General features: G+C 43.2%; 1 protein-coding gene across 6 annotated transcripts in view; it reads right to left on the bottom strand.

The window, feature by feature from the left end:
• Positions 1 to 12,652, bottom strand: part of LOC116974451 (neurobeachin-like) — a 395,937-nt gene that overhangs the window by 62,998 nt on the left and 320,287 nt on the right. For all 6 annotated transcript variants that reach the window (XM_033022898.1, XM_033022900.1, XM_033022902.1 and 3 more), the window contains 2 exons: positions 11,741 to 11,881; positions 875 to 994 (listed from right to left, as the gene is read on the bottom strand). In XM_033022898.1, the coding sequence (XP_032878789.1) occupies positions 875 to 994; positions 11,741 to 11,881 (261 nt within the window). The remainder of the gene's footprint in view (positions 1 to 874; positions 995 to 11,740; positions 11,882 to 12,652) is intronic.

The following is a 12,652-nucleotide window of genomic DNA, read 5'->3' as shown; positions in this document are numbered from 1 at the left end:
GCCGATTCGGTCAACGAATTGCCATCGGGAATTTGTCCCTTATTTTGACCTTTTGTCCCTTATTTGGGAGTGAGAAAGTTGGGTCCAGAACCAGAGACCACAGTTTAAGAATAAGGGGCAAGCCATTTATAATGGAGATGAGGAAAAAACTTTTTCACACAGAGAGTTGTGCATCTGTTGAATTCTCTGCCTCAGCAGGCAATGGAGGCCAATTCTCTGGCTTTCAAGAGCGAGTTAGATAGATCTCTTTAAAATAGAGGAGTGAAGGCAGGAATGGGGTACTGATTGTGGATGATCAGCCTTGATCACAGTGAATGGCGGTGCTGTCACGACGGGCCGAATGGCCTACTTCTGTACCTATTGTTTATTGTTCCTGTGCTCTATGTTATATGAGGTAGAGGAGAATCAGACTGTATCCTTGACTATGGTTTGCATCAACCTGCACAAATGAACAAGAACAGTCAACATAACAGAAGACACAAAGTGCTGGAGTGGATCAGAGGGTCAGACAGCATCTCTGCAGAACATGGATACATTTTGGGTCTTCAAATCGATCCTGGTGGTGAGGGGGAAGAAAGCTGGAATAGAGGAGGGGCAGGACAAAGTCTGGCAAGATATATGTGAGGGTCTTTTTTGAAAGGCAGATGGTTGGACAAATGCCAGAGATGAAAAGACAGGTGGTGTGAGACAAAGGGATTGAAGAGTTGCAAGTTGTGAAGCCAGAGGAAGGAATGTAGGTGGAGGTAGGGGGGGAGAAATTGGTGCGAGTCCATGTGGGGTACGGCGGAGAGAGGTGAGAAAGAAAAGGGGGAAGGGGGGGGGGAAGCAGCAAAATAGCCTTATTGTACGATAATGTAGTAGTACATTCACATACCTTCACATCTGAAGTGTCTCTCTGACAATTCCTCCAAGACTTTGCAATGGAGGAAAACGTTCGCTCCGGATAATCAAATTTTCCTTCATTGGTATTGAGGGAAAATGTGGTAAACGGCTCCTGAAAAAAAACCCAAAGGTTATATTTACATTACTGCTACATAAGGTCTGAGCAATAAAAGACTGCTTCTGAGGCAGGAAGAAAGATGTGACAAGAACAACAGGCATTCATAGAAACATAGAAAATAGGTGCAGGAGTAGGCCATTCGGCCCTTCGAGCCTGCACCGCCATTCAATATGATCATGGCTGATCATCCAACTCAGTATCCTGTACCTGCCTTCTCTCCATACCCCCTGATCCCTTTAGCCACAAGGGCCACATCTAACTCCATCTTAAATATAGCCAATGAACTGGCCTCAACTACCTTCTGCGGGAGAGAATTCCAGAGATTCACCACTCTCTGTGTGAAAAAAGTTTTCCTCATCTCGGTCCTAAAAGATTTCCCCCTTATCCTTAAACTGTGACCCCTTGTTCTGGACTTCCCCAACATCGGGAACAATCTTCCTGCATCTAGCCTGTCCAACCCCTTAAGAATTTTGTAAGTTTCTATAAGATCCCCCCTCAATCTTCTAAATTCTAGCGAGTACAAACCGAGTCTATCCAGTCTTTCTTCATATGAAAGTCCTGACATCTCAGGAATCAGTCTGGTGAACCTTCTCTGTACTCCCTCTATGGCAAGAATGTCTTTCCTCAGATTAGGAGACCAAAACTGTACGCAATACTCCAGGTGTGGTCTCACCAAGACCCTGTACAACTGCAGTAGAACCTCCCTGCTCCTATACTCAAATCCTTTTGCTATGAATGCTAACATACCATTCGCCTTCTTCACTGCCTGCTGCACCTGCATGCCTACTTTTAATGACTGGTGTACCATGACACCCAGGTCTCGTTGCATCTCCCCCTTTCCTAATCGGCCACCATTCAGATAATAATCTACTTTCCTGTTTTTGCCACCAAAGTGGATAACCTCACATTTATCCACATTATACTGCATCTGCCATGCATTTGCCCACTCACTCAGCCTATCCAAGTCACCTTGCAGACTCCTAGCATCCTCCTCACAGCTAACACTGCCCCCCAGCTTCGTGTCATCCGCAAACTTGGAGATGTTGCATTCAATTCCCTCATCCAAATCATTAATATATATCGTAAATAGCTGGGGTCCCAGAACTGAGCCTTGCGGTACCCCACTAGTCACTGCCTGCCATTGTGAAAAGGACCCGTTTACTCCTACTCTTTGCTTCCTGTCTGCCAGCCAGTTCTCTATCCACATCAATACTGAACCTCCAATACCGTGTGCTTTAAGTTTATATACTAATCTCTTATGTGGGACCTTGTCAAAAGCCTGAAAGTCCAGATATAACACATCCACTGGTTCTCCCTTATCCACTCTACTAGTTACATCCTCGAAAAATTCTATAAGATTCGTCAGACATGATTTACCCTTCATAAATCCATGCTGACTTTGTCCAATGATTTCACCACTTTCCAAATGTGCTGCTATCCCATCTTTAATAACTGATTCTAGCAGTTTCCCCACTACCGACGTTAGATTAACTGGTCTGTAATTCCCCGTTTTCTCTCTCCCTTCCTTTTTAAAAAGTGGTGTTACATTAGCTACCCTCCAATCCTCAGGAACTACTCCAGAATCTAAAGAGTTTTGAAAAATTATCACTAATGCATCCACTATTTCTGGGGCTACTTCCTTAAGTACTCTGGGATGCAGCCTATTTGGCCCTGGGGATTTATCGGCCTTTAATCCATTCAATTTACCTAACACCACTTCCCGGCTAACCTGGATTTCACTCAGTTCCTCCATCTCATTTGACCCCCGGTCCCCTGCTATTTCCGGCAGATTATTTATGTCTTCCTTAGTGAAGACAGAACCAAAGTAGTTATTCAATTGGTCTGCCATATCCTTGTTCCCCATGATCAATTCACCCGTTTCTGACTGCAAGGGACCTACATTTGTTTTAACTAATCTTTTTCTCTTCACATATCTATAAAAGCTTTTGCAGTCAGTTTTTATGTTCCCTGCCAGTTTTCTTTCATAATCTATTTTCCCTTTCCTAATTAAGCCCTTTGTCCTCCTCTGCTGGTCTCTGAATTTCTCCCAGTCCTCTGGTAGGCTGCTTTTTCTGGCTAATTTGTACGCTTCATCTTTTGTTTTGATACTATCCCTGATTTCCCTTGTTATCCACGGATGCACTACCTTCCCTGATTTATTTTTTTGCCAAACTGGGATGAACAATTGTTGTAGTTCATCCATGCAGTCTTTAAATGCCTTCCATTGCATATCCACCGTCAACCCATTAAGAATCAATCGCCAGTCTATCTTGGCCAATTCACGTCTCATACCCTCAAAGTTACCTTTCTTTAAGTTCAGGACCCTTGTTTCTGAATTAACGATGTCACTCTCCATCCTAATGAAGGACTCAACCATATTATGGTCACTCTTGCCCAAGGGGCCACGCACAACAAGACTGCTAACTAACCCTTCCTCATTACTCAATACCCAGTCTAGAATAGCCTGCTCTCTCGTTGGTTCCTCTACATGTTGGTTTAGAAAACTATCCCACATACATTCCAAGAAATCCTCTTCCTCAGCACCCTTGCCAATTTGATTCACCCAATCTATATGTAGATTGAAGTCACCCATTATAACTGTTTTACCTTTGTTGCACGCATTTCTAATTTCCTGTTTGATGCCATCCCCAACTCCACTACTACTGTTAGGTGGCCTGTACACAACTCCCACTAGTGTTTTCTGCCCCATAATGTTTCGCAGCTCTACCCATATCGATTCCACATCCTCAAAGCTAATGTCCTTCCTTTCTATTGCGTTAATCTGCTCTCTAACCAGCAACGCTACCCCCACCTCCTTTCCCTTTCGGTCTATCCCTCCTGAATATTGAATATCCCTGGATGTTCAGCTCCCAGCCTTGGTCACCCTGGAGCCATGTCTCCGTGATCCCAACTATATCATAGTCATTAATAGCTATCTGCACATTCAACTCATCCACCTTATTACGAATGCTCCTTGCATTGAGACACAAAGCCTTCAGGCTTGTTTTTACAACACTCTTACCCCTTATACAATTATGTTGAAAAGTGGCCCTTTTTGATTTTTGCCCTGGATTTGCCTGCCTGCCACTTTTCACCTTGCTACCTATTGCTTCTACCCTCATTTTACACCCCTCTGTCTCTACGCTCACACATTTAAGAAACCCTTTCCCTTTAACTCCATCCTCCACTATCCCATTCGACACCCCACCCCCCTTATTTAGTTTAAAACCACCCGTGTAGCAGTGGCAAACCTGCCTGCCAGAATGCTGGTCCCACACCTGTTAAGATGCAATCCGTCCCTTTTGTACAGTTCCCCCTTACCCCAAAACAGATCCCAGTGATCTAAGAATCTAAATCCCTGCCCCGTGCACCAGTTCCTCAGCCACACGTTCAGGTCCTGTATCTCCCTGTTCCTGCTCTCGCCAGCACGAGGAACTGGAAGCAAACCGGAGATAACAACCCTGGAGGTCCTGCTTTTCAGCATTTTCCGAGCTCTCTAAAGTCACGCTGCAGAATATTCATCCCCTTCTTTCCGACATCGTTTGTGCCGACATGCACTACCACTTCCGGATGTTCACCTTCGCCCTTGAGGATTTTCTGCACTCTGTCCGTGACATCCTGGATCCTGGCACCATGGAGGCAGCACACCATCCTCGCATCCCGTCTGTTGCTGCAGAAACCCCTGTCCGTACCTCTCACAATGGAGTCTCCCACTACAATGGCGTTGCCTGCCTTAGGCCTTTTTGGTTTTGGCTCAACAGCCCTATTCGCATCGCAAGCCAGTCCGCCGCTCAGTGTAAACACGTCTTCTGTCCCGACAGCTTCTAAGTGGGTGAACCTGTTCACAAGAGGTACAACACCCGGGGACGTTGGCATTCCATGCTTCCCTCCCTTTCTCACTGTCTCCCACCTTCTCTCTTCCAGTACCTTAGGTGTAACAATCTTACTGTAGGATTTGTCGAGGAACGACTCCGTTTCTCGGACGAACCGGAGGTCATCCACTTGCTTCTCCAGTTCCCCAACACGGTCCTTCAGGAGCTCTACCTGGATGCACTTCTCGCATTTGTAGCAGCCAGAGGCACCAGCGGTGTCCTTGACCTCCCACATACTGCAAGCATCGCACTGAATCAGCTTGCCTGACATCTCCTTCTTTCGTCTCTACCTCTCAAGCGTATTGCGTGGTCTCCTCTCCTCAGCCTCCTCGCCAAAGACTCACACTTTTCTCACAGGGCACTTCCCTCACAAGGCCACTCACTCACTGGCGCTCCCTAAGAGCAGTCTTGCTTAAATTGACTGATAAATTGCCTGATTTACCAATTTACAAACCAAATTCCTCAGTTTTCAACTGTTTTCCCGGCACTGACTCACTTCTCTCCTCCCACTCGGGCTAGAGCCAATCAGTCTTATCTCTTGCTAAACTCCTCCTGCTGTTGCTCCCAAAATCTACAGCAGTTCTGAGTAAAGTCTGCCTGTGCTTGGCTTCCACTTTTCAACATCCACAACTGTTCACTCATCTAGAGCAGTGATTCACCAAGACTGCTCACACAGTATCGTCCAGACACGAGGCCTTGGTCAGCTCGGATAAGGGCAACATAAGAAAGAGAACACCAACATCTCATAGCTGCTGCCAAGCCATACACATGATCCCGACTTCAATGGTTCTTTATTATCACGTGTACCAAGGTACAGTGAAATTCTTTATTTTGCATACAGACCAGTAAGATTATTGCCATATGTAAATACAATCCCTAGATTAAGTACAGAATGTATAGAAACAGCCCACTGAGTCCATATGCAAGAGTAACCAGGATTTGGTCCCATTTTCACAGTCCCAGCTACAGTTGGCCATAAAGGCCCTTTGCAGCCGTTGCTTCCGTCCGGATTGTCCCACGAACCGTCAGCGAGTCAGGCAGCAGCTGGGTATCTTTAATGCGGAGATTGTCAGGTACTTGATTGGTAAAGGTGTCAAAGATTATGGGGAGAAGGCAGGAGAAAGGGATTGAGAGGGAAAGATAGATCAGCCACGATTGAATGGTGGAGTACACTCGAAGGGCCAAATGGCCTAATTCTGCTCCTATGACTTCTGAAAATATCTGTAGAGGGAAAGGACAGGTGACGTTTTGGGCCAGGACCCTTCTTCACATGAATGGACTGCATATTACATCCAGCTTTGCTGATGTTGTCAGAAGAACATAACAAGTCTATTTAAATGAGAGTACCAAACTTGGGTCGATGGAGTATAACGGAAGTATTCACTTTAGTAGGAAGATAATCAAAGCAGAATATTGTTTAAATGGAGGGACTATAAAATATCGGAAGGCCCCTATCCTGGAAAAATAAGGAATTTGACAGCCACAGCGGGTAATTAGGAAGGCCATGCTTTTGGGAAGAGCATTGAGGTGGGAAAGATTAAATAGGAACCTGAGGGATAACATTTTACGCAAAGGGTGATGGGTGTATGGAAATAGCTGCGGAGCGGAGTAGGTAGTTAAGGCAGGTACTATCACAACATTTAAGAAACATTTAGACAGATACATAGATAGGATAGGTTAAGAGGGATATGGGTCAAACGCAGGTGGGTGGGACTAGCGTGGATGGATAAGTTGGGCTGAAGGACCTCTTGTTTCCATGCTGCATGACTATATCCTTGGAATGCATAATTTGTTAATTCCTGTTCTAAAAGGAGAAATAGGAGGGGCTCAGATTTTTATAGAGTAATGGGATTTCATATTTGATTGTCTAAACTGACAGCTAACACAGATATGATAAATTATTATTGTGCCATAAACCTTTATGGTTCGATGAATGATCTTACATTTGTCTACTATAAAATTTACGTTGGCCCAGCTGTTTAATTAGAGCTAAAGTTTTCAGTGTACCATCTGGAGACAGATATCTGGCATTTATTAGGCAATTAAAATCAAATTTTATTCAAAACAGTCTCCAACTGATCATCAGCCATGTCAGAGGAAGTTTACTGATGATATATTAAAAGATCTGCGGTAGAGTTTCTTTGTCAAAGTTACTGTTAATACAGGTCTACCATCAATTTTCTGGCACACTTGATTCCAGAGCCTTTCTGGATTATCTGCTTTGCCGGACCAGCAGAGGTCATAGCTTCTGAGTGCAGTCCAATGGTGCCGGAACTGTCCGCCTAGGCCGCAAAGGAGCCGAGATACTGGCCTGCAAAGATGGCCTTGGAAGTCAGCTATGGGAACAGGTCTGCTGACTCCAGCTGGGCCGGAGTTCCAGAGCCCTGGCCACAGGGGGCAATTTCAAACCACCGATCGACCGCAGACTTCCTGATGAGGTCGAAATCGGCCACCTCACCAGGCCTAGGCGCCACATTTTCGGTGAGGGAGGGGGGGGATTTCAAGTGATTTTGTGATTTTGTACAAATTAAAGGAGGTGCTGGACCACCACTTGCCAGACCACCAGTTGCCAGAAAATCAGTGGTGGACCTGTAGAACTATGCCTTCAGACTAATGGTATTGCATTAAACAACTGTAAATAGCAGCAGAAGACATGGATAATGCCTTGTAGGAAATCAAAACCAACAAAATCAACCAAAAAAACCCCACAGAATCAAACAGTTCTAATCAGGCTTCTATCAATTAAACAAATGAAAAGATAATCTAAAGATAGACACAAAAAGCTGGAGTAACTCAGCGGGACAGGCAGCATCTCTGGAGATAAGGAATGGGTGACGTTTCGGGTCGAGACCATTCTTCAGACTGGTTAGGGATAAGGGAAACGAGAGATATAGACGGTGATGTGGAGAGATAAAGAACAATGAATATAGTGAATGACCAATATGCACATATGCACGCACACACTAATTGACATTAACTGACACTAAGAAATTAATATTGAATTGCTAAACTTGCTATTCTGTTGTACTGCTTACAGCTGCAAGAACGTGTAGCAATCAATAAAGGGCTATAGGCCTATTGCGAGTTTATGTACAGGGACATATCTATCCATGCACTGTATACTTGTATTTATACATGCATTTTAAATATGTATGTCATGTTTTAAACTTTGGCAATACAGCAATGTATTTTATCATGCCAATAAAGTTTTTAAATTGAAATTGAATTGAAATTGAATGAAAGATATGCAAAAGAGTAAAGGAAACAGGCCATTGTAAGCTGTTTGTAAGGTGAAAATGAGAAGCTAGTGTGACTTGGGTGGGGGAGGGATAGAGAGAGAGGGAATGCCGGGGCTACCTGAAGTGAGAGAAATCAATAGTCATACCATTGGGCTGTAAGCTGCCCAAGCGAAATATGAGATGCTGTTCCAATTTGCGTTTGCAGATAAACTGAATTATTCACAATATTTGTATTTTTCCTTCAGGACAGGCAAGGAAATTTTGAAATATATTAGTAAATTCATGCATTCTGAATAAGTCCAATGGACAGAAATTCCCAGAATGCATGTTTTCCATTAGTTGAAGGAGAAAATGGAAAGCCATTAGTCCCATCAAGTCTACTCCACTGTACAAACATGGCTGATCTATCTTCCCTATCAACCCCATTCTCTACCTTCTCCACATAACCCCACAGAGCATGGAAATAGGCCCTTCAGCCCACTGAGTCCACGCTGACCATCAATCACCTATCAGGGAGACCTGATAGAAATATATATAACTATGGGTGGCATAGATGGATTATGGTGGACAGTCAGAACCTTTTACCCAGGATAGAAAAATCAAATACTAGAGGGCATGGACTTTTCTGAAGCCTGATAATAGAGGGGAAGACGAAATATGTAGTAAGGAACTGCAGATGCTGGTTTAAACCGAAGATAGACACAAAATGCGGGAGTAACTCAGCGGGACAGGCAGCATCTCTAGAGAGAAGGAATGGGAGTCTGGAATGGAATGAAAGAGAAAGACGTCTGAAGAAGGGTCTTGGCCTGAAATGTCACCAAACCCTTCTCTTCAGAGATGCTGCCTGTCCCGCTGAGGTACTCCAGCAATTTGTGTCTATTTTCAGTTTAAACCAGCATCTGCAGTTCCTTCCTGCACAATGACTAAAGAGCATATCTTTAAAGTGAGAGGGACAAAGTTTAAAGGAGTGCGCAGGGCAAGTTCTTTACACAGGGGTAGTAGGTGCCTGGAAAGTGCCGGGATGGGGGGGAGGGGGGGGAGAGTTGGAGGAGTTGGAGGAAGATACGATAGTGGCGTTGAAGAGACTTTTGGATAGACCAGTGTGCAGAGAGTGGTTGAGAAAGTGTTGATTTTGTAGATTAATTGGCTTCGGTAAAAATTGTAAATTGTCCCGAGGACATTGCTAGTGTATGGGGATCGCTGGTCGTTGTGGACTCAGTGGGCCGAAGGACCCGTTTCCATGCTGTGTGTCTAAACTAAAATAAACTAAGGACTTTAGTATTGCAATCCAAAATGACTGCATAAATAAGTATCTTCTCCATTTAGATGCTGCTTTTGTACATGCAATAGGAATCTATGAACAAATGTCAATATGGGTAAAGCTTCAAAGTTACTCACTTCTGAATCTGGTTTTATCCCATACAACTAATATCAGAGGAGAATAAATTTGAGTTTAGTTTAGTTTAGAGATACAGCGCGGAAGCTGGCCCTTTGGAGTGTGGGAGGAAACTTGAGCTCCCGGACGAAACCCATGCAGGTCACGGGGAGAACGTAGTACAAACTCCATATAGACAGCACCCGTAGTCGGGATCGAATCCGGGTCTCTGGCGCTATGGTAGCAACTCTCCTGCTCAAGTTGAGAGGAGGTTATATTTGTGTGGCAGTCAGACATTATTGTGCACTCACAAACTCACTTAAGGAGAGAATGAAAGTGAAATTGCACGATAATCCACAAATGTTCTGTAAAAACAACAAAAATCTCTGTCGCTGTATAAAGTAAAGGTTGTGTCAGTGCCTAATCTGATTTTGTAATTTCATGTCAAACTGGCCAACTTAATCAGTTTTATTAGAGATGGCTGACTGCCTGTCCAAACCTGTAATACACTTACATTATGCATCAATCCCATTTCTATTGTAATGGTATTAACTACAGTTATCTGTTTAAAACAAGCTCTCATAGATTTTGTTATAAAATAATTGTTGTAATGCTTCTCTGCATTTAAATTTAGGACAACCATAACATTGTTTAAAATAAAAGCTTAAAATCAAAGATGTGATGTCTTGAATTCTTCGAAACCATTAGTTCATTCATATCCCCTTCAAAGTTGAATATAACTTCTAACAATTTATTGAACAGTGAAAACTGGACTGAGGGATAAGTTAATTGGAATGCTAAATCGTGAAAATAATGCATTCTATGTTTAAGAAGCAGAAAAAGTTATTTAATTTAAAAGTCACGCATTGGACCTGTTTGATTAATGGATTAGACTTTAGACCCACCTTCGGCCCACCAAATCCTCGCCGACCGGCAATCACCCCGTACACTTGCACTATCCTGCACACTAGGGACAATTTACTATTTTACCAAAGCCAATTAACTGCCAAACCTGAACATCTTTGGAGTGTGGGAGAAAACCGGAGCACCCTGAGAAAACCCACACGGTAACAGGGAAAACATACAAACTCCGCATAGACAGCACCCATAGTCAGGATCGAACCTAGGTCACTGGCGATATAAGGCAGCAACCCTACCGCTGCGCCATTGTGCTGCCTCCCCTATCTGATTACTTCAACTTGTATGATGCCAGTACAAAATGATTTACACAGAAGAAAGGAAATAACCACTTTTGTAATAACTATTCAACAAAATGATGGAATAATGTTACGCATTAAATATTTAGAACACAATTACCAACAGTTTCTTGCATGTTATATATCCTAGTTCTTACTTTCATAATACACATAATCTGTAATGCGATAAATTGTTTCCATGCTCGCAGTAATGGCTTGACCTTTTTCATTAATCCTCACTCTTTACCATATAATATTATTTGTTATTTTCTGGTTGATTAATAAATGTAAAAGTGCAGAGAAATTTCAAAGTATTCAATCCAAATAATCCAAAGGTCACTAATGACATGATTAAAATATACTAATGTCATGATTTAGTTGGTAAATGTAGTGAGAATAACAAAGCAAATTGGATCTCTCACTACCCTCCATCCCTTTCCCCTTCCTCCCGTCCCCATCCACCTACATCCTTTCATCTGGCCTCACAATTCATGCCTCATCTCACACGTGTTCATGTCCTTTTCATCTCTTATCTTTGACCACCCTTCTGCCAATCAACCTCTCCCTCGTCTGTATCCACTGATCACTTTCCAGGCTTTATCCTGCCCCTCTTCCTTTTCCAGCTTTCTCCTTCCCCCACTATAATCAATCTGAAGAAGGGCTCCGACCAAAAACATTGCCTATCCATGTCAATGGATAGCCCATCCACAGTAAATGGCTCCAAAATATGGCGACACATGCATGTGTGAGCTATGCAAAAAGGATTTCACTGTGCAGTGCACACGTGACAACACACAACCATTGAACCATTCACTAGCTGCCTGACCCGCTGAGTTACTCTTGCACTTTGTGTCTTTTGCTCATGATCCCAGCATCTGCAGTTGTTCGTGCCTAAAATAAACAGTTATGCAGATAATTACATTTTTTTGTAATGTTTGGTAAAAAGATGGCATTAGCAAACACACGTTGAGATCCAGAAGAAATTAGCCGAAGTCTGAATTTGGATGGTCTGTGATTCTAACGTTTTTTTAATAAAATCTGCAAATTAAGATACTCACAATTCTGACAAGCCAGGATAGTGTGGTAGATGCTGTTGAATAGTGGGTATTGTAGTGGTAAGGTGGAACTTGATCATCCTCCCATGTCTCATAGCGCTCAGCATAAAAGACAGCTCGCTTTGGGTTCAAAGATCCAATCGGCTGTCAGAAAGAAACAAATAATTAGTGTTAACTTTGGATATCATTTGGGAAAATAAAATGCAGCTTCCCTTCGGTTGATCTGTTACTGAAATTGATTCCAACAGTGATACATTTTCCAAATAATTTTAGTATGGGAGACAATAAGTTACTGGAGTAACTCGGCGGGTCAGGCAGCATCTCTGGAGAACATGGATAGGTGACGTTTCGGTTTGGGACCCTTCCCTCAAGAGATGCTGCCTGACCAGCTGAGTTACTGCAGCACTTTTTTTGTTGTAAACCAGCATCTGCAGTTCCTTGTGTCTACAGGGAGACAATAATATTTCTTTTTACTGCAAATGCAAAAAGGATTTGTTTTTGCAAATTTTTTAAAGTAGTTGCTTCAAGTTATTTTTTTCTTGTGAAAGAGATGAATAATGATAGCATATATGCGGTAAATGTTATTTGCTTGATTCAGCATTAGTATTGACAAAGGTGTTTTAGACAAACCAGCAATCTTTCCAAATAGGCTGTAGAGGAACTTGAACTGTTTAGTTTAGTTTAGAGATGCGGGATAGAAACAGGTCCTTCAGGTCACCAAATCCACGCCGACCACCGATACCGCATTCAAACTAGTTCTATTTAATCCCACCTTCTCATGCACTCCCAACACACAGAGGCCAATTAACCTACAAATCCACATGTCTTTGGAATGTGGGAGGAAACCGGAGCACTTAGGTTTAGAGGGATGCGGGCCAAGCACAGGCAGGTGGGACAAGTGTAGATGGGACATGT

Source organism: Amblyraja radiata, chromosome 6, assembly GCF_010909765.2.
Source record: "Amblyraja radiata isolate CabotCenter1 chromosome 6, sAmbRad1.1.pri, whole genome shotgun sequence".
Lineage (NCBI taxonomy): Eukaryota > Metazoa > Chordata > Chondrichthyes > Rajiformes > Rajidae > Amblyraja > Amblyraja radiata.
Note: the sequence above shows the minus strand (reverse complement) of the source record. Positions and strands in the feature narration are given on the sequence as shown.